General features: G+C 32.2%; 2 protein-coding genes and 1 pseudogene across 2 annotated transcripts; all 3 read right to left on the minus strand.

Annotated features, from left to right (window-relative positions):
- Nucleotides 1-2,192: 2,192 nt before the first annotated feature.
- Nucleotides 2,193-3,286, minus strand: LOC146920692 (uncharacterized; annotated as a pseudogene).
- Nucleotides 3,287-8,077: 4,791 nt separating this feature from the next.
- ATS1 (phospholipid/glycerol acyltransferase family protein) lies at nt 8,078-16,686 on the minus strand. Its single transcript, XM_085714125.1, has 13 exons — nt 16,284-16,686; nt 14,981-15,078; nt 14,497-14,583; nt 14,237-14,334; nt 12,528-12,585; nt 11,473-11,574; nt 11,320-11,381; nt 11,107-11,217; nt 10,775-10,853; nt 9,802-9,921; nt 9,611-9,724; nt 8,787-8,965; nt 8,078-8,538 (listed from the first exon to the last, which is right to left on the minus strand). The coding sequence occupies exons 1-12, from the start codon at nt 16,654-16,656 to the stop codon at nt 8,831-8,833; spliced, it is 1,437 nt and encodes a 478-aa protein (XP_085570251.1). The 5' UTR covers nt 16,657-16,686; the 3' UTR covers nt 8,078-8,538; nt 8,787-8,830.
- A 2,324-nt stretch (nt 16,687-19,010) lies between these two features.
- Nucleotides 19,011-22,574, minus strand: LOC146920694 (dolichyl-diphosphooligosaccharide--protein glycosyltransferase subunit DAD1-like). The gene is made up of 5 exons (XM_085714126.1): nt 22,398-22,574; nt 22,260-22,307; nt 19,754-19,841; nt 19,513-19,556; nt 19,011-19,323 (listed from the first exon to the last, which is right to left on the minus strand). Exons 1-5 carry the CDS (start codon nt 22,509-22,511, stop codon nt 19,240-19,242), a joined length of 378 nt encoding a protein of 125 aa, XP_085570252.1. The 5' UTR covers nt 22,512-22,574; the 3' UTR covers nt 19,011-19,239.
- Between the last annotated feature and the right edge of the window lie 487 nt (nt 22,575-23,061).

Genomic DNA, 23,061 nt, shown 5'->3' on the forward strand with positions numbered 1-23,061 from the left:
AATATTAATAATTTATTCTTTCACTGTACTCTTTCTTTTAATCGGCAATTTACCTTAATTTTTTTGGGACGATTATGTTTTGACACACTTATCGTAAAAAAATAAAATATTTCAACATACTTGAGACTCCAATACAATATATCAGTCTGAGGTTCAAACTTCAACCACTACATATATATTTATTCATCTGTTAAGATGTAGAATGAATGTTAAAGACTAGAGATATTGGGTAGTTTTGTTGTGTGTATGACACATTCATGATATTGTTCTATAGCTGATGGCTATTTTTCACAGAATCAATCAAACTTAAATCAATGTAAAGAATTTCCACATAAGTTGATTAAAAATCGTCTTATATATGATAATTAGTGTGACATTTCTTGGATGATGTATGGTCTTTAGGAAACACCTTCAATTATCATTTGTTATGGACAAATCAATTCTGATAAGAGCCTATCATTTGCATTCGTATTTATAACCAATCTTTGATTTGGTTTATTTACATATATTCTGATTTGATTTGTTCCATTGTACATAGACAGACAAAGATTATTAATCAATGGTTGTTGCCCCCTTAGCACAAGGGTCCATCTTGATACTATATCTGATCCTTATATCAAGATTTTTTCCACACATAACAACAATTTGTACATTGATAGATAATGGTGTGTGTAATTCAAAACTTTATTGATTGGTTGCATATAGATATTTTTGAAGGTGAACTCTACTTTGTTTTGTTGGACATGAATGATAGTCAACATTCAATCATTTAATGTAATGTTATTTATTGTATATTTAATTATTTTAAAATGAATTTTAACTTTGAATTAATTTTATCTTTAGGGTACTAGAACTCAATAAAATTTTAGGGTACCACAAATTTTTTATTTTTGACATAAGGGGGTACCACAAAATTTATCTTTTCTTAAAATGATTAAAAGGGTAAGGCTTATTATACCGCCGATCAATCATAATATTTTGTTATCCCCGTGAGCTTAGCTCAGTTGTTAAGCATAATACATAATATATTTAAGGCCTGGGGTTCAAACCTCAGCCACTACAAAAAAAAAATCATAATATTTCGTTCATTATATTTTACTTTTTTTAACTTGTCTGAGGTTTAAACCTCAGCCACCACAAAAAAAAAAAAATCATAATATTTCGTTCATTATATTTTACTTTTTTTAACTTTCATCTTATCAAACTTAATAGTCATGCACATAATGGTTTCGTGATTGATTAACGATACAAAAAAATCCTTAAAGAAAATACAAAAAATTAACACTTTCGGTGAAACCAATATCATTTTATTCTTTATCTTCTTCTTTTTTTTTATTATTTGCGGTATTCTCCAACACAAGATAACCAACCTTCTTTGCTTATTGCATAGAAATGTTGATAACTTGTTGAGTATTGACAGAGCCGTTCCTTGGCAAGAGCAAGAAGCTTTATGGAACTAGGCCTCCAATTTATGGGGTATTTGTAGGGATAAGGGTATAATTGTTGGGGTGTAGGATAAAAAATAATAATGTTTTTACTTACGACAAAATCTGTCACTAAATATCATTTTTTTTTTTTGTAGATAAATGTCTATTTGTCTGTAGATAAAAGTCATATTTGAATCAATACTAATATACTTAACTACAACTTAATTATTTATCATTGTAAGTGGTGTTCGATTTTTTTTTAAATTTTTTTAACAAAAATTGTCAAGTTTACAACGGGACCTCTAAATTGTCGGGAACGGCCCTGTGTATTGATGTAGCATGTATCATTTGAGAATTGACTTTACAAAATGAATGAGAATAGATGAGATTCATTCATGCTACTAATGGTGAAGATGGGACAACTCAATAGCATCGTCCATTCCCTTAGAGTTTGTACATCTAATGGTTAGTGTCCCTACTTGTTTCAACCTCCTCTCATCATACTCCAAGTGTATAGATGGGTATATTTTGAGATCAAGTTGATTTTTTTTGGATAAAAACAAAAGGTCGAGATTAAGTTAGTTTCTTTCTACAAAATGGTGATTTTTTTATTTTATAATTTATTATGGTTTGCGGATCAACCGGTTTAACATGTAGACCAACGCGGATCGAATTCAGATCAACATATCCCAACTCGATATATTTACGAACGAGCTAGTCTGGCCCATTTAACGTGCATGTTTATGTGGAAATGACCAATCACCTTCACACAATGGCGGATCCAGACTTTAGGTACATGTGAAGCTAAAATTTCAATGAAACAATAATGCAAACTATATTAAAAATAAGAAATAACATTGTATGATACTACCTCCTGTCCTATTTATAAGAGAAATTTTGGTCAACAAAAGTTAATGTATCTCGTTAAAAAATTGGACCAAATACATTCACTTTTGTTGACCCAAATTTCTCTTATAAATAGGACCGGAGGGAGTACAATACATTACAATGAAAATCGTCTCCCTATCCATTTGTTGAAAATGAGCTAAAATGACAACATTGTTAATTGTTAAAAGAACATCTCTTTCTATATAAGTTACAAGACGGTCATTTAGTCAACGATCACCCATTTTGTTACATATGTTACCCTTCACAACTTTCATAGCTGAAAAACATGTAACACTTGCAGTTGCTACCAACAAAAGCAAAGTCAATTTTAAAAGTTTATAAACCATAGCAAATGTGTTGTACTTATTTGTTTCCACAAGTTTTGCACAAAGATCTCAAAACCCTTTCAACTTAGCAAATTTTGGGTCAAATCGAACATTCGTAACATAATTCTTAAATTGATGGCGTAACGCCACTTCCGGCACATCAATAAAATCATTTGGATAAAACTCAGTCATCCTCAATAATTTGTTCGCATTAAAAGCTGCAAATGACTTTGCTGGATTCAAGCATGAAACACACTCTAAAAGTTCAGTATTCTCTTCACCAAACTTAGCATTGAGCTCATGCAACTGCAAATCTAAAACACTAAACAAACAATCATTCTTAAAGTGATGCAAATTAGAAACACTAGAAGTTGAAGAAAGTTGTCTAGCTTTCTTCCTTTACGCATACGGTGCATCCATATCAGGCACATCAATATCATGCTTATTGCAAATTTTAATAACCTTAGATATAAGTTCTTCCCATCCTTCATTCCTCATATCTTGTCTCTTGTTAGAAGCTCGTATGAAATTAACAAGCATGTTGACTTTACCAAAAAATCCACTAACAGTTTTGTGAATCTTAACACAACCACCAAGTGCTAATTGAAGTTGATGTGTGAAACAATGCACATGATGAATTCTCATTTTGGATTAAAGTTTTCAAACCACCAAATCGATCTTGCATAGTGCTAGCTCCGTCATACTAGTAAGTGGCATATGAACTTTTCTCATATTTTTCTCATGTAAAATGTAAAATTTAGATTCCGTAATCAATTTTAAAAGTTCATACATTTTTTTTTTGGTTTCAAAAAGTCCAACATTTTATATCCTATGGTTCTTTAACGCAAGGGAAATCAATTTGAAATACTATTGTGAACTGATGTAAAGAGTCTAGTGATGGGAAGTTATTCCTACCCTTTTTGACTGATTCCATTTTATTTTGATTAGAGAAATGATATTTTGACAACTACTTTTTGACAACTTTTGTACAACTTTCTCTCACATACTCACATGATGTTGATATCCTCTCTCTTCCTTTTTCTCTCTTCATTGTTTTTGACCAATAAGAAGTGAGAAAAACAAGGTTGTCAACAAAGTTGTCATCTAATGGATGTCAAAATATCATTACTCTTTTGATTAACCACCTTTTCATATAGGTTAATAGTCCAAACACCAAATCTAAAAGTGACTTATTTTAAGGAGATGCCATTTTTTTTTCCCCTAAAAGCAATCGACAATCGTTGTACTGCAAATTAACAAGTTACAGTAATTCATTGTTTATGGACACATAAGTTTGCTTTTAATTTTGTCTTTCATTGAATAATTTACCCTTATACAAGTTACAACATCTCATTTTTCCCCATTCCATTATACCTTTTTTATTCGTTTGAGATCAACACAGTTATGTGGGTTTCACATGTCATTTTTTCCCCATTTTTTTATACTATTATTCCTAATTTTCAATATAGATCCTCACAATTATATGGTTCACTTATAATTAATATAGAAATATTGCAAAGGGACACTTATATATAGTTAGTGGAGTAAATAATTTTGAGATAAAAATTGATTTTAAATTAAATGATTTTGTAAAATTCATTTTAACTAAAAAAAAGTTGAATGTAAAATAATTTATGTTCGAATACATTTATTTAAAAATTTAAAAAATTAAATGAATAATTAATTAAAGGCTAATAATCAATAGTAGATACAAAACTCCAAATTCTAACTTCTAAGATAGAATTAGTTAGTGTTGAGAGTTGATTTTGCTTCTAAAATTGATTCTATTTGAAGCTATAATTTGTAAGTTGTGAATTCAAACATGATTTTACGCTCAGATTTATTATTTAACTCACTTTGACGTTAATGATGACAAACATAAATAGTTGTAAGTTCAACCAACTTTTAATTAAAATCAATTTTAAAGAATCGATCATTTAAAATGAATTTTTGTCACCATAAAACCAAACACACACTTACACCTAAATGCGAAGAAACCCTTTTTTTTTTATTTCTCAAAAAAAAAACTCATATTTACCTCTTCCAAAATCATTATCAAACAAACATTAATTTGCTTGTATTCAAGTGTGGAAAATGCCAACAAATGTAGGTATTGTCGTAGAAATTAAGAGATATAAATTTTGAAAGAAAAAAAATATATAACTATTACTATTTTTTGTTATTATATAATATTGTACGAAGTTTCCTCCATCGTTTACATGATATAATTATTATTTGACAATGAATTCTTTAAACAATATTTTTGGACACTTGTATTAATCCTTGTTATGCATTGGCCAGTGTTAAAATATTAGATATATATTATAATAATTTTGTTTTGTTCATATTTCGATTTTGCTCGTGTCACTGTATTGGGTCCTTCTGAAAGGAAAAAAAAAAAATTCATTGGCTCCTCAAAGGAACATGCACACTCCTCAGAAAGATTTGGTAACCTTCGTTGGTCATCGCAAGTAATAAAATATGAATTTTACCACTACGTGAGAATGTGACATTATTCGGGACCCTCGTGCATGCAATCTTAAACTATTCATTTTAGTGTTACTCTACCTAAATATTCACATCATCCTAAACTTCATTATAGTTAAGCGCAGTGTCGTAACGCTACCTACTCCCTAAGATCCCATGGGACCAGATCACAGTCAATTATGTTTTCTTAAACAACGAAATAATTATTTGACCATTTTTTTTCTTCCTCTAGATCGAATTACAGATGAATATAACGATTAAAATTTAGAAAAATGTCAACAATTGTCTTTAGAGCTCTTGTTAACCTGATCTAGGTTGAGGATGGTGAAAAATACGATGTACGTGGAGAGAGTTTGTAACCTGCAACCCGGTTAATAATCTAGTTTGTGTGTCTAAAAATGTGTGAAGTCGTAATTTGCCACTCTTTAATCCTAAGGGATTGAAGAAGGAGGCCATAGAAGCACACAACTTTTTTTTAAGACGTCGAAATGAAATATATTATTATCACACACATTCTACCCAACACAAGACATACCTAAGTAGAATATAAAAGTTACAATATCAACCGTAGTTCAAATCCAAAAAGAACAAAAAAGAAGGCAGGAATTAACCAAAACCCAAACACATAAGAGGGTTAAGTTAAACCACCAATTATGATGACTAGAAGCAAAATTTGACTTTTTTGTCTTCAACCGCAAAAAAGAAAGAAAGTAGCTTATGTTATCTAAGAGTTGAAGTACAACTGCAGAAGCACAAGGCATGCATCCAAAGCTTAGAACAAATAATTTTATTCGACTTTGAAGCATAAATAATACATGCATATATTTAGTTACCGTGTTATCTTTTGAAAAAAAAACATTGTATTAATAATGAAAAGCATAACTTGTCTTCTTCAGAAAATAGAAAATGATAAAATTAAATTCTAAGTCACTTAATTGAAAATATAGTGTACTTATGTTTATAAACTATCTATCTAGAAAATGTACTTTTGATTAAAACGAATATAAATGAAAAATGTTGTATTATTATATCTTTGAACATGTCATTATCTAATTCTGGCCAATCTTGTTATGTGCAGAGGTAATTAAAAGAAACAATACAAAAACACAATAAAACAATGGGGTGGTACCATTTTCACGTGTATCGTAAAGGAAAATAGAAAGATATTGGCCTTATTGAACATCATAGGGCTGTATTGGTTTCAACTATTTTAACACAAATTTGTAGCTGTGGGGTATTGATGGGACTACCATATACCATACGTAGAAAAATGACTGTGACTCCAACTTGGCCAAACCTAGAAACATAAAATTGACAAGGGATACATGCTATCTTAAATTGTACTATCAAGTTGGTTGATTTGCCATCTCTAATATATAGAATGATTAGGTAAATTTTGGTGTAAACGCGCTCGATTATCAGATAAAGGAAATGTTAACGAGTGTTTCGGAACATTTTTTTAAGTATTTTAAATAGTAAATTTTTATGAAAATTTGTGTAATTAATGCATTAGAAATTGAACCGTTTGACTTTTTTGAGAAATAATTTATTAATTTAGAGTCGTTAAAGAATGTTTCAGAGACACTCATTAACAAAACCTAATAATAATCATCGATATACAGAAGAACTCAGAAGTTGTTTTGACTATTCTCAATAATCCAAATTCAAAATTTTAAGCACCCTTAATTACACCAAATCCTTTTGCATGAAATTTTTCTCTGTTATTTTTCTCAAATAGTTGTATAATGAAGGGTACGTTATCATATTTATTAAAATAAATTTTGAAAGAACATTAAAAATTTGATGGTGGACATGTCACGGATTGAACAAGTATACCCAAATCTATAGCAAGATAACTTAAGGAAACCCTTCACTTTTTCACCAACATAACCAGGCAGGTCCCCAAAATTCAATAATGGCAGAGCAGCAATTGTTTGCATTGGCAGCATCCCTGTAGGGGCAATATATGACAATTGTCCTTGAATCGTATGGTACATTATGGTGGTTCTGGTTCTATTGACTAGTAGCTTCATTGAGCAGTAATAACACATTGAAGGCCATTTTTGTTGTGAATAGTTGTCCTTTTACCATTTGTAAGCTGTATATTGCAAACGGTAGAATAAGGGCTAAATCACATTAGGACGCCACATTATTTACCAAAATCCAATTAAATATTGTGCCAAGGTTTATGGTCAGAGAATAGAGAATAAAAAAAGGACTTATTTTGTACAAAAAAAAAAAAAGGACTTATATGACATACATCTAAAGGTATAATTAAAGTTATATTTAGATGATGGTTGTTCAATAGGCACCTCAAAATTGCTCACTTGACTGAAAAAAGTCAATGCTCGCTTGACTGAAAAAGTCAATCAGGAGTTACAGCACAACCTGATTTTCCATAAAAAAAACAGTTGATCATGAGTTATGCCACAATCAGAAGCGGAATTGAGGTGCCCATTCAACAACTTATATGTAGATTGTTAGTTGAGCCGAAATAAATAGCCATAAGCTCATCTTATATCAAGCAATAAGAACTGAATTTTTTTGAGTACAAGGTTGGTTCAATCTCCATTCTCCTTGATATTGTTCCAGGTTCATGCCTAATAAGGCTTATATATTAAACAAACAAATTAAGACTCAGTTTAGCTAGAGAAATCAAGTATTAGATTACTGAAAAGAAAAAGAAAAAAAATCTTTCAAACCTACATAGTTATCTGTTCATGTTTGTGTTAAATTTTATTGCAATAATATATACTAAAATCATATAGCTAAAAAATTGTATACTTAAACCCATTTGAAAACTGCATCGTACAAACAAGTTTAAATCTTAAATTGGGAAACAAGTTAGGCTCATGTATTAGAAAAAACTGTCTAGTTTGACATATTTCCACCCTTGCACATATATACATATCATCAATGCAAATAGCATAAACTTGAACAGAAGCAACAAAGTAAAGGCATCACTTTTATTAATTCTGCCAATGTGAATCATCACAATTGCATTTTGACCTGCTTATACTGTGGCACGTTTGAATAATTTGATAATGAAAAGGTTCTAATATTAACAATTATACATCTATAATGAAACAAATTTAACTCAAAATTACAAATGGAAAATTAGCTATTATCTATTTAGCTAGCTAAAAAATCCTGATACAAAAAAAATTGGTAAAATTATATTTGGTCTCTTATCAGTCAATGGACTGGATGTGATAAGGAGCTAGGAGGGACCTGTACAGGAGCTGATTTTGAACCTTCTGAAACAGATTACTGCTAATGGCAAGCACACAGAAAAATTGAAAAGAAAGTATTTGACAGGAAATTTCCATCAAGCCCTTGGATGTAGTAAAAGACAGTAATCTCTGAAGTGAATCAGTTGGATTGTTTTACTGACGCATTGTAACTTGCATCTACAAAAGCAAAGAAGAAATTAGAACCTTCAGCCATGAAAAATTCAAGCAAATAACCCTAGAAAATGCTAAAATTGAAGATTGGCATTAAAAGCAATCATAAATTTGTAGTTCAGTGAAAACAAGCAGCCCATCTAATAATCAAGATTTGTTTACTCCATCGATGAGAAATGTTTTCAATCCTAATCAATAAGATGCATCTGTGGTAGTAGAATTGCATTTTTCTACATCTAAAGTAAGAGTTGTACCTGAAAATCAGTGAAAAGTGAAATAAGAAAGATTCAAATCTGAACTACTTCCATGGCTGCGACAAAGAAACTGAGGGAGTTGATGCTTCCAATCCCTTTTTGCCATGTATGGCAGACTCCAGCACATCATATTGATTAGTCACAGAATTATACAAGGCTTTTGAGTATGTTTCTTTAGCCTGCACCATACAGAACCCATGTTTCAATAATCAAATTAAAAAAGTCAAAGAATCTATGTATCTAACGGATAATAAATCATGTGTGGAAGCACTCTCTGTCTATTTTTTAAGTTCAGAACGACGAGGGAAAAACATTAGTAAGTTTGAGCATATGACCCCAAGGATACTGAATACTGGGCTAGTGTACATAGATCATTAACTACAGAGGTGGGACCATTATATTACAAATTTACCAAGAAATTTTAATCAATTTCTGTAACCAGCAAATGTTTGTAAATGTTAATACTCAGTTTCGGTAGAGGGTCCAAAGGTTCACATTTGGTACTGTTCTTTTTTGTGGAGTATCCAAATTTCTCATTCAAAGGCACACAGGGGAGGATCCCTCCATAATAGTCCTAATAGCTTAAATGGAATTTATGTGTGCAGCATCAACAACTAAAACAAAATGACACCGTCTGTATTTAATAGTATTTTATACGTAGTGTCAAGCTACGTAGCATTCTTAGGCAGTCATACTTCTTACTTCAAGGATACCAGAATGACAATAGGTGACTTATCGGAAAAAAAACTATGTAGAGTCAGCGACAAAATAATAAATGTAAAGATCTGAGGAAGTTGAAGTCGAAATGATCATATTCTCCTTACCTTTTCAGGATTTTCACAAGAAGCAGTGGTGTCGGAAAAGCTTATTTCTGGAGCAAGTGATATGCCAGTCCCATGATATGATATAATTCTTTTCTCCCCAATTTCTTTTTCAACCTGCAAAATTACACGGTGTCAATAAAAATAAGAGAAAAATATATCAGAGCCAACTCTCAAAGGAAGGAACACCGTACCTTTAGTGGAGGGGGCATTATGTCATGGCACAGTATTGCCATAGGATAGATATGACCTGGTGGACCTGAATGATCAACAAGCCTTCGCATATTGTCCACTGAAGAAGAATCAAAGGGTGCCTGAATGCCTCATATAAGCATGGAAATTCATAATCAGTATGGAAATATCAAAGAATTGGTTGTATTGCACCGAGAGGATGTTATGCACTTAGGATTATTATTAACCATATGAAATATGCATAACTCTTACTGTTCATCATTTTATTAGGATTATTATTAACCATATGAAATATGCATAACTCTTACTGTTCATCATTTTATATACAACTACAAGCAAAAGAAAGCAAAAAAGAATTGTCGAACAATAATTTGCACTGATAGTCTGATACACATAACACATAATAGATCAGATTCACAAACTAAAACATTGGATTAATAAATTGGACAGAGCAATAATCTGGCATAGAGCACAATCAAGAGAGAATAAAGATAGCCCAATAAGCATGGAAATCATTGTCAGTTATCTGCTTTCATGATAAGCAAATCATAAGGTAATAAAATTATATATTCAGTCGCTTTTCAACGCTAAACCAAACTAAATAATAAAATGGTGCAGCAGAAAAGAACTCCACATTTGAGCCAAGCCGGGACTTCATTTGTAGCACCCTTACCAGCCCATCTGTGATGAATTATCCATATATTTGACTCTACTGTATGTATGAGACAAGACTGTTATGCTTAAATAGAGAGTTAGACATGGCTCCCATCCTATCTGCTTCTAACATACTTTATCTAATAAAGGAAATCAACATGAGCTGGACTGCTGGAGTACGCTTCTGGAAGCATTTACCCAGTTAATGATATTTTGTTTCCGAATATGATTCATATGATCGATCTAAGATGTGGCAAGTTTTGATTAATCTGAAACTATAATGCACTTCTACATTTTACTTTTACAAGAAAGTGAACTTACCGGTGCCCATTTCCCAGAGTTGGCAACTGGTCGATCCCTACCGCCACTTGGGGCAATCCAAATTATTTGTGATCCACTCCTGTAACAAAAAACAGTACATTAATACTTAACATCGAAATATCAATACAAGGGACACCTGACCAATTAACAACTATTACAGACAAAAGATAATATCTAAAGGGAACATTATCAACTGCTATTACATGCTCTTCCCTTTTTTTAAGATTTGGATTCAAACATATCTGTCTTCAGATTTGTAGAAAAGCATTGCAGTCTGAATTGGAATCACAGAAGAAAAGCAGCCTTCTAGCTATAAATAAGTATGCATATACCTTAAAAGCGTGGCCATTTCCTTCAGACTTCGTGTATTTGCTTTTCTTTTCATCTCTACAAGTGCTGGATCATCAAGCATGTGCTTTTTTGAATAAACACAGATCAGATTCCTACATAAATGAAAAATGTAATTAAAGAGATTCAAAGTCAACCTCATTAGGAAATATGCCAGCATAAATATCAAATTTAATAAAAAGACGAATAAAATGAACCTGCCAATACTGAAGGGCTTGCATAGAGGATCGGTTATAACTCTATCTCCTGCCACATATATCTGTAGAACAAAAGGCAGAATTCGATTAGTTCTGCATTTTTAAATGTGTAGAACAGACTGTACAGTCAGACAACACACATGCAAATCTTACCAAGTTTTCAGCAATATGTGGAAGTCGCATTTCAAGCAGCAATGCAATAATAGCTGGATCAGCTTCACTTTGGTGGTTTGACATCAAGATAATATTGTGTCCCTGCAGTAATTATTTCAATCTTTCAAACATTAACCCCTCATTTATGAATATGTTAACATAGGGTAAATATACACAAGAACCCATAAATCAGAATCAAGGTTGACATTTCATGAAAGGTAGTGAATATTCTGTCAGCGGTCTCATTGATATAGAAATGATAACTGTAGTACATAATGGGGACAATTAGATACAACAACAGTATCATCAGCTCAGTATCTAACATTGACAAATTCCAGGCACATTTGTGAAAGGAAGAACCTTACACTGGTAAATTTGGTTTTCTAGTACAATAGTAATTAAGTTTGGTTCATACTTTCCCAATGAAACTGATCCGAAGACCAATGAGATATTGAGAACAATCAAACGAAACACGGGATTTCGGTCAGTTACCAGAGTCTAGATTTATGATTGATTTGTTATGAATAAATGTTGACATAACTTGCATGGTAGCATATTAAAATAAAGGGTCATGTTAACTAGTGCCCTTAGGGCACAAGTTAAGGAGTTAAAAATGGAAATTAAAAATAAATTTTATATTAAAAATATAACTTTTGCAATTTTTAAGACATTGAATGCACAAGTTCAAAGAAAAACCTTCTATATTTGGTTTCTTAACTTATGGCCCAAGGGCACAAGTTAACATTTCCCTAAAATAAATAGCAAGGTTATTATGCATATTGTCCACCACCTGAAGAGGACTAACTTTTACACGTCATATACATAAACTCCATATATGTCAAGCTTATGCATATTGCAAACAGATACCAACCTTAGAATTTGGCAATGGTACATATAATAAGGGAGGAATATTTAACCTTCTATTACTACCTTCGCTCTTTCTAGGGGGGAAAAGGTTCTACAAATATTTTACAGTAATAAAACGAATAATCCTACAACGTAAAAGCAAGCATTTGAATGAAAAGGGGCATGTTGCCAACGTTAGAAATTGGCACCTGCTTAAGCTGCTCTTCCATTTGAATGAAAAGGGGCATGTTGCCAACGTAGGAAGTGCTGCACAAAAAGTATTACATTTAAGAATAGATATGAGGTGCTGTAAGATGGAACTGGCATGCATATGAAAGGGGTTTGCTAGATGCCAGCATTAAAGAGCAGCACAAAGCCTACTTCTGAAGGCATGGTTCCAAATCTTTAAATTAAGCATGTGAACAAAAAGAAAACACAGTGATGTGACTTCTAGTTCTATACATGCAACTAAGAAGGATCAAGTTATTTTAAAAAAAGATAGGGCGGGGGGGGGGGGGGGGGGGGGTTGGATCAAGTTAACTACAGATAAATTCATAACTATGGAGTAAAAGCTGAACAAGTGTCATCTTGTCTGCATACATCATAAATTCATAAGAGATCTCCATTCGAGGGCACAAAGAAAACTGAGGATGAAGCCCGGTAAGATGTAATCAAAATCTGCAAAGGCATAACTCTAATGAGATCATAGATTTTGTCGGTTTTATCGTCGTTTATATCCTAATATCCTACGGTTACCCATGAGCAACTTTCAACTAAGCACAGATGTAATTGAATACTGATGGGCACCCCCATTGCAGGGTCTAATGAATAAACACATGGTCATAGGACAATGGAGAAGAGGGTGATGGAAGTGGGAAGGGTGGCAATATGATGTAGGGAGTTCGACAAAACAGGAGAATGGATCTGTGAAATCTGAGAGTCTTAGGGTGTGTTTGGATGGAAGGTTTAGGAGGGGAGGACTTACTTTTCTTTTTTAAATTACGGACTTTATAAAATAATTTTTAGAAAATTGAATTAACATGATAAATGATCATATAATACTTCAAAACCACGTAATTTATTTTAAAAAAAAAACATTTTAAATTTTTCGTAATTTAAAAAATAAAATTGTGCCCTCCCCTCCCTTCCCCTCCTAAACCCTCAATCCAAACACACCCTTAGGCTTTGTTGGGGAGGGCTTTGGAGGGATGAGATTAGAGGGAAAAAATAGACAAGTCTTTCAAAAAAATATGAGAGCGTTTTTCCAGTGAATGATAAGAGAATACTTATGATTAATGTACTTTTGATTTTGGAGTATCATAACAATAAATATTGAATTTGGAAAATTTACCCAAAACCCTCCTCCAAAACAATTTTGTAGTTCCCCCAAATCAGGGGGGTTTTGTATTATGAATAAAACTAAGCCCCTCAAAGCCCTCCCCTCCCAAAGCTCTCCATTCTTTCCACTTCTTTCTTCCTTTTTTTTTTTCAAGCCCTCCCTTCCCCTCCCCTCCAAACTCTCAAACAGAGCCTTAGGCTCTGAGGCAGGGTACCATCTAGCTTCTCCCATTTATTATTTCATTTTCCATCTGTGCGTACATACTGTAATTAGAGCCGTTCACCATAATTGTTTCAACAATGATATTCATTCCCGATAAACCATTAGCTTCAACCAACTTGCTAAACATGATCATCCTATCGGTTATGGAGTATGGACAACCCATGCATGCATATCTTATACTTCCCATCACAATCTTAGCTTATTGCAGTAAAAAAAAGTCTACTAATGATTAATAACATCCATGCATGAAATTTGACTAATCACATTTGTAGAAGATCAACAGCAAAGTCAAATAAGTAAACTAAACTGATCAATGCCAAAAAGATGAAAGAGGAGATAATATTGCTTGTGACTCACTTGAAATCAACTAAGGGACGAATATAATTTTGGCCAAACATGTAGTAGTCAAAAGGCTCTCTCTTTGCTTTATGGTGTGCTTCAAAGACAAAAGGCTCCTGTTAAAAATCAGTCCGATTTTTTAGCATGGTATTTCAAAAAAACTATAGTAAGATTAAATGAGCAAAGATGCGAGATGATGTGAAAATTTCAAAAATAAAAGCATATGTATGCAAGGAAAGAGTTAGCTTAGCAAAGATGATTCTAATATTCAAACTGACCTTCACATCCAAAAATATGCGATCTAATAAAGCAGTCATATTTGACAATACAATCTCATCAGCTTTGGGATCTCCACTTTTAATAACCTGAAACATGGTTGCATACAAAAGGAAATGAAACTAAGTAACTGATGAAAACATGAATTAGTATATCAATTGCAGTTTAATAATATTAAACTGCAAAACTATAGAAAATATTTACTCAACTGTTTTTATTATCATAAAGTATATTATATATCTACACCAAGCCAGCCTGGTAATTAACAAACTATATCAACTATACAAGAACAGATGACAAATATTTTCACAGTTAAAGTAAGCTATTTTGGGATTTGAGTTCCACAGTGAATCATGAGTAAACTAATATCGTTTCCCACAAGATACTAGAAATTGTTTACTGATAAAATAAAAAAAAATTAACAGTTAACTTCTTAAATTAAAAGGTTATAAACATAGGATTAACATAATAAGACTATAAACTTACTGCACTTTTATAGTTAAGGTACAATTCTTCCATCCCTTCAGCAATAGTGGGAGGCAAAGTTCCTGCTTCTACTTCCTTCTTTATTCCAGAAAGAACATCTGCAAACAAACAAATCAAAGTGACAAAAAATTAACACTAATACTAATAATAATCAATCTTCAATATTTAAATAAGGGGTAATAGTCACTTTGGTCCCTGAATGTGTAGCAAGTAGTCATACTAGTCCTTCAATGTATCAAAATTCTAAAATAGTCCCTGATTGTCCACTTTGTTAGTCAAAATAGTCCCTAACACTTAAATAATCCCTTAATACTCACAATAACTCTTTTTATATAGGGACTAAAATGACAATAAGTAAGTACGTATAAGGACTAATATGATAATAAGTAAGTCTATTGAAGGACTAATATGACAATATTAACGAAATATTTTAATATCAAGGACTATTTTGACTAACAAAATGCACAATCAGGGACTATTTTGAAATTTCGATACATTGAACGACTATTGTGACTATTCGTTCCTCATTCAGGGACTAAAGCGACTATTTCCCCATTTAAATAATCAAACCACAAACTAAAAATGCCTTCTTGGTCCCAATTTTAGTTAACTAGTCAAACCACAAAAAGAAAAAGCAGCAACAAAGTTCAAACCAATAAAATGTTATTATTTATTAACATCAAATTATCAGTGTCAGCAGAAAGAAACTTAAACAACAATAACTCTACCTACAAACACAAAAGAAAAAATATATATATCTAGCAATGACACTTCAGATTAAAATTCTGTCTGATGCCATGCCAAACGCTGACATCACGAATATAGTTGGCCTTGTTTGGATAAACAACTTATCTGCAGCTTATAGCACAAACGCTTATCATTATAAGCGTTATTTCAATAACAAAATATAAAATAAAGTAAAATTGTTTTCGGAAAAACAATAAGCTCTTTTCATAAGCTATTTTGATAACTTATGAAAAATAAACTAAAAACAGCTTATGAACCACAAGTTATCCTCCCAAACAGTCTAACCAAACTTATGCCAATAAATAAACAACTCAAATAAGTGATTATACTCTTTCTTTAAAGGAAAGTAAGTGATTATACTTAATCACTTCTATTTTTCTCAAAATTATTATCTGTTTCTAGTTTCAACATATCGGTTAGTAAAACACACAACTAAACTTCATAATCATAATCATAATCATAAGTTTCTTTGATTAATTTTTCAAATTAAAGAAATACAACAATAAACGGAACGAATCATCAACACGCGAATCTTGAATTAAAAAAAGAAAGATACCTTGTTCATTTCTGGCATTGAGGAAAGTGCGAGAAGAAACAGAAGAAGCCATATTAGCAGAAATTTCTTTAGGTTTTTTATTATTAGTATAGAAAGCAAGAGGAGAAAAATAAGAGGAAGAAGAAGAAGTTCCAGAAGTTGTTACAGAAGAAGAAGAAGAAGTAGTTGCATTAGATCGAAGATGAATAAAAGTGGAAGAAGAAGAAGTACGAAGAGGTAACGAAGAAGAAGAAGAAGAATATGAGGCTCTAGGGGGAGAGAAAAATGCGGTTGAAGGAGAAGAAAATGGTGTTGTAAACATTGTTGAAGATTTCTTCTTTTTGTGACGGTAGTAACAATTGTGTGACGTAGAATTTGCGAAAGAATCGCTCATCTTCTTCTTCAAAGAAAAAAAAAATGATTTAGAATTCAAGACTAGGATATGATTTTTTCGACTGTGTGAAAGGGCGAATGAGTCTTTTTGCTTTTGTAGTTGGGTCCACTACCACTATTGGTACCAATCGTAATTCGGATACTGTTGGTTTGACACGTGTGGTTTCTTTAATGGGGGGTTTTGTACGAACGGATAAAATTCGTTCCCTTTTTTTACTCAATTAATCATATTTTTTTTCTAGAATATTTTGTTTTGGTTTATACAAATATGGAAACTGTTTTAATGTGTTTAATGCACAAATCATTTTCATGTGGAATATGATGGCTCAAAAATATTACTCCCTCCGTTTTAAAATGAGTGTCGCTTTAGTCAAAAAAAATTGTTTCAAAATGAGTGTCACTTTCAGTTTCCAATGCAATAATAACTTTTTCTTTTCAATTGTACCCTCCAATTAATACTTTGTACACTACTTCCAAAGTATTACTTTTAAACCTAACCAATAGTTAATAAGGATAATTTGGTAAAATAATCATTCTCTTTCTCTTAATCATTGTATTTCTTAATATGTGTGTAAACACCTAAAACGACACTCATTTTGAAACGGAGAGAATATAGAGTAGTAGATTTCTTCTTATGGTGTTGTGCGTTTTTATTAATTTAATCTTGCTAGCATAAGGTTGACATTTATATTGCCACCCTTATTTTCTATGAATTAAATGGAAAATATAGAATTTGTTTGGTCTAAGGAAAGATTCATTGAAAGGGTAAGGTTCAAAGTTCAAACGGCAGTGCATAGGCCACCCTGGCAACTTCATCTACTAATTTACTATGGCTTGTGTCAGTCATAATGTACTATCTCTAATCATATTATCACATATACATGAATAATAACTAACGGTAATAATAAATTATAAAATTTACGTGAATTTAACTCAGTTATTAGGGCATTACATTATATATTTATGATATATGTGTGTGCGTGTGTGTTGGTGTCCTATGTTTTGGATATTAGTGATGTAGATATGTTTGTGTCGTTTATGTTATCCATGTAAGAGTCTATCCTTCATAGATAATAAATAATAATCAAAGACCAGAAACAAACTACAAAGTGTGGAATCGATTTTGCCTTGTTTTCACATCCTAAAGATTGCAATTACTTGCAAGAGAGTTATGTTCCAAATGTTGAGATTCATACTATTATAATGATAGTACTCACCAAGATAGTTTGAAACGTGTTTCTAACTCCATTCTAAGTTCAACTATTCTGATGGTCAGTAACATTCAATTAGTAGTATTAAATAACTTCAATACTCCTAAAGTTTCTTACTGTTACTGGGTAAAAGATATTGAAACCTTGCTGATTAATTCAACTCATTTGCATCCTAATTTTATTCATTCATGGTATGAAAGTATTTGTCAAACTTTTGAGAGATGTGGACAAGAATCTAGATAATGACTCTTTCAGCATAGCTGTTGAATAGAGATAATACACCATTGATGACAATTCTTATTTCACATTGGTAAGGTTTAAATCTCAAAAGTATAACCTTAAAAAAGAATAGAAGACTTAAAATAATTATTAATTGTACGGCTTTTGGTGTATGCCCTTTATGATGAGTTTGTTTTATTTATTTTTCTTGTTTCTATTGAGCAATAATAAGCTGCTTGAGTTCTTGAATCTTTTTGGTCAATAAAGACATCGAGAACATTCACAACTTCGTATGAACCACGAGGAAATACACCACATGTACCTTGTACTTTTGTTTTCACATTTCATCATCACACACGTTGATCTCATGGCATATGCTACAGCCGACAGAGTTTTTTCTACCTCATTGGATCCTTTTGTTTCACATCAGAAAAATTCAAGCTCAGAAAAATTCAAGCAGTATTACATAACTAAGTACACGTTTGAATTCACTTTGGGCTGTTCCAAAAGTATTTGTAAATGTTTAAAATTGATTTTGATATGTTTACAAGTTCTCAATTAAAATTAATTTGCCTATTTGGGAACCCAAACTTGGTAGCTTTTGCCTCCAAATGCGACTTTTACACTAAAATTTATTATTCAAGTCACTTTCGCATGAGCATATTCAATCATAAGTCGTTTTACCTTAAAGTGACTTTTAACTAAAATCAATTTTACAGAATCAATTCAATAAAAAATAATTTTTGCCACCATTGAATCAAAAACACACTTCGTGCGTATTTGTATTGGCGGTGAATTTGGCAGATTTACATTTGTCACTGTAATTTAGACAATCACGTCACTCTAATTTTGCTAAATCCACAATTGATCCAAACATAAATTTAACTTTCTCAGAGTTTTTTGGAGTAGTAACCAGGCTTAGATATCCATGTGAACACCTTCTGAAATTCATCATTATAAAGGTAGTTTAAATTTAAAAGATAGCAGAATATCTAGTATCTATATGTTCAAAATGAAGTCCCCAAAAATGGAAGAGGTAAGGGAATCAACATGAAACTACAGTAACATGAGAAAACCCGGGTATATAATAATACTAATGATTTTTCTTCATTCGACGGTTCTTTTGGAAACAACAAAAACCTCACGAAACCAATTTAACCAAGGAAGTTCATGATCACCAAGTGAAGCACCACATTGCAGAGAACAAAATCAGCAAAAGCACGCTCTGGCGCAAGATCCTGCACAAGGATGGAGGACCAAATTATCAGTATGAATATATCCAGTGGAGAAAATAATATGCAGACAACATTTTACTGCTTCAATTCCGTTCCTTCTTACTTTGTTTTGTCAAGATAAACAATGATTGCCAGGAATTTGGCTTGTAACATCAAAACAAAATTCAAAATAAACAAGAAAATAATGTTTACCTTGAATTCCTTGTTCTCTTTATTGACTTGGATCCGGAGACAAACTGATTCAAAATAAACGATGATAACACAGATAAGTAAGACAAAAACTAAATTTAGGCACATGTATCTAGTAAGAATTGAAGCCTCATTCGGATACATGTGTTTCAACTTGCAAGTACGTTTAGAAATCTCTGTATGTTGGAGTCTAAATGTGCATAACATGCTAGCTTTCAAATTGCAATAGACTATTGACACTTACCAGCCAAAACTGCAGTCCCTACGCAAGAGAGCACTCCAGAAAGGAAGGAGTTAAATGGAAATGTTCCTACCAGTGCCATGTAAACTACCTGTTCATTAAGAAAAAAGAATGTAAGTGTTAACAAGAGCATGTAATGTTAACATTAACCTAATTACCGACTTCAAAACTTCATAAAAAAATAACTTCTTTTGTGCAATTTTTTTCCATATTTTATTGTAGTTCATGGTTCTATAAAGAAAACAGAATTCATATAAATCCTTTTGTAGTTAATAGTTGTTTTCAGAGAGATCGAAGATGTTTTAAAAAACAAACCTAAACGATGTGGCAAAGTGTTTAAAGGGAAACATGTTTTAAAACCAATGTTTAAGACATAAATCAGAGAAATGAAAAAATTCGCGCCCCTATCTACTAGGTGTCAAGCAGGTAAGAAGAATGTAGAAACTCATATTCACATAAGTGCATTTAGTTCACGTTTAAATCAGACATAAATTCATTTACATAGCAATTTGGACATTAAATGCAATTGACTGAACTCTAAAGACCTTGTTAGTCATATCTTACACGCATATGCTTTGTTAGGTCTTACACTCCTGCAAATCACTTGGAAATAGATAAAATAGCTCTGACACCAAGTTAATGTATACTGGAAGGGAGCGTGAGCGTGACAATGTGCTAAACACTCTTGACTATAATATTATTTCTAACATAAAAGAGACTCTATCTTACAAGGAAATGATTAATGCAGGTAAGGGGAAAGGAGCTGTTTAAATCACCATATATTACTTGTGGATTACACTTGATTAGTATCTACTCTCTCTGCTTCAAATCTAGAATAATCTAGGCTATCCAACCCTACTTACCATGATTTTTCATTAAACAAGTATCATGAAAGATTCCTACGACTATAGTTCTTTTCCCACCCCATTTTTCAGGGATCTATAAAATCTCTTTTCATGTTGGTTGTTGAGCACAAAAATGAATTTTTTCCTGATCGATTTTTATACTCTTTTTTGATTAATTTTTTCAGCAGAACCCATAAAAGTGAAAGAATATGATCGGAAATTCGAAAAGAAAAGCTTAAACAGCTGACAAAATATGTATGATTAAATATTAATAGCTCTAAATAATATTGGGTTTGGAATCTCCTTTTTTTTATTGCATATCAGCCGACATGCATCTCTAATACCTTGTCTTTCTAGCTATAGAGTATTTGGTTTGTTTAATTGTATTTTGTAGACACTACATTGAGTAGTAATCAAAGAGGTGACAATGTCTCATGATCTGGATTGAATGAGGTAAAATAAGAAACACATTAGTTTACAATTCAATATTTAGCCTTTTAAGGTCCACAACTTTAGATCTTTTACATCCATCCTTTGATCCTAGTAAAGCTTTGGTGGTTAACAAATTAATACTCTTAAAGTCAATGCTATTGCTGTCCTTTTAGATATTTTATTGCTTGATCTCGAACAAGTCGGAGGTTGTTGATGATTCTAGGTTTGTTCGAAACTGGATAAACTAACTCCTAGTAAAGTAGCTACATACAAACTTGAAAATAGAGCAAATTCAATAAAATCAAGTTTCCTAACAACATATGGTTTTGAATGGCATAATTGAGTTATAGGTAACTAACTCAGTACCACCTTGTTACATTTAAAATTAAAGAAATGACTTAAGATAATTGCACTTATAGTTTCACGCTGTTTCCATTCTAGAGTGGAAGTAAGGCAAAGTTTTCAGAATAATAGTCTTTTAACAACTTGCTTGTATCACCTAAACTTAGCCCTATCTTTGTTCAAAGTGTACTATGAAGGATGTTAACAGTTCCGGGAACACCTACTCATACAAGACATACATGCAGAATAATTGCTTTTTTTGTCCTAACCTTTTGGTTCCTAGGGAAATGGACCCTAGTAATCTGGTATTCAGTCAGGAGGTAAGCAAAGTCGACTAAGGATTTTCCAGCTATGATTTGAACTCGGTTTCTCCCGAACAATCCGTCTTAACGGAAGCTCATTAACCACTTAGGGCCCATTTGGATTGACTTATTTTTTAGCTTATGCAAAGAAATAAACTTTCATGTTTATTCATAATTTCTCACTAGCGAAAATTGTATCTTCATAAGCTGTTTTTTTCATAGACTACCTTGGCGAGCTTAAGAATAATACATAAAAACTTATTTATTTGCAAAAGTTGTTTTGCACAAGCTCAAAAATAAGCCAATCCAAACAGGCCCTAGCTCAATCACTTTGTTTTAGAATAATTGCATAACATCAAACAACTAAGGTACCAAACATTTTTAACCAAAGTGTAACCAGGAAAACATACGAAGATCATAATTATAAATAAGAGCAAAGTCAAAATGTCAAATAACATTATTTTTTTATTTAGATCAGTTAAAATTGAAGACTATGAATCAATCACAAAAGGATTAATATATGGATACGAAAAATTAGGTAATGAAACAAACAAAAACAACAGATCTAAGCGAAATTGAGGGAAGAACCTGAAGGAGAGCGGTGAAAACAGCGAAGGAAACATAGAGATCGATGATCTGAAAGAATTGAGAGAGAAAATGAGGTTATGGAAAAGTAACGAATTATGAAGAAATGAAATGAAAAGAGAGAAATGGAAACAAACCAACCTTGAGATTTGAAGGTGTAGCGGAATAAGCAGACCAAAGAGCGCGTAACAGGTCTTGTGCATCCTTTGTGGTGGAAGAAGAAGATGAAGATGAAGAAGACGACGGCTTTGCCATTTTCTATTCACTTCACTCTCTCTATCTTCTCTCTCTAATTTGAAGCTGTTCTCAACTGAAGTCGTCGTCACTCTTCATTTTTCTCCTTTTTGTTACATTTTTTATTTTCATTTTTTGCATCAGGCCGGTTTTTATCGGTTTAAGCGGTTTTTAATATTCAGGCCGGTTCTTATCTGTTTAAGCGGTTTTTTTTTTTTTATATTCAGGCCGGTTTTTATCGGTTTAATAGGTTTTTTTTTATCGGTTCATTTGCACAACCGATTCAATATAGTGCATTGAGATACAATTACTTTAGGGAAAGTTGCGCTGAATCTACGTCATCTCTCTTATTTTATTTTCTCTCTTTCATCTCTCTCTCTCTCTCTCTCTCTCTCTCTCTCTCTCTCTCTCTCTCTCTCTCTCTCTCTCTCTCTCTCTCTCTCTCTCTCTCTCTCTCTCTCTCTCTCTCTCTCTCTCGTAATTACACTAAATTTGTGGTGACTTATCCGCCTTAAAATAACTAAATCTCAGTCCCAATATAGTGATTGAATTGGTCATGGCCTTGGATTTC

The sequence above is a fragment of the Medicago sativa genome, chromosome 5 (assembly GCF_051527215.1).
Source record: "Medicago sativa cultivar Bolivia chromosome 5, Bolivia_mono, whole genome shotgun sequence".
NCBI lineage: Eukaryota > Viridiplantae > Streptophyta > Magnoliopsida > Fabales > Fabaceae > Medicago > Medicago sativa.

Bases quoted from the DNA above. Each gene is read 5' to 3' on its own strand.
- ATS1 (XM_085714125.1), bottom strand. From the start codon at position 16,656: ATGAGCGATTCTTTCGCAAATTCTACGTCACACAATTGTTACTACCGT. The intron at 11,218-11,319 runs GTTCATTTTATT...TCATTTATGTAG, and splicing joins AAGCCCTTCAGTATTGGCAG to GAATCTGATCTGTGTTTATT. The intron at 10,854-11,106 runs GTATATGCATAC...TTTTTGTTACAG, and splicing joins GAAATGGCCACGCTTTTAAG to GAGTGGATCACAAATAATTT.
- LOC146920694 (XM_085714126.1), bottom strand. From the start codon at position 22,511: ATGGCAAAGCCGTCGTCTTCTTCATCTTCATCTTCTTCTTCCACCACA. The intron at 19,557-19,753 runs GTAAGTGTCAAT...ATTTTGAATCAG, and splicing joins AGGGACTGCAGTTTTGGCTG to TTTGTCTCCGGATCCAAGTC. The intron at 19,324-19,512 runs GTAAACATTATT...ATCCTTGTGCAG, and splicing joins AAGAGAACAAGGAATTCAAG to GATCTTGCGCCAGAGCGTGC.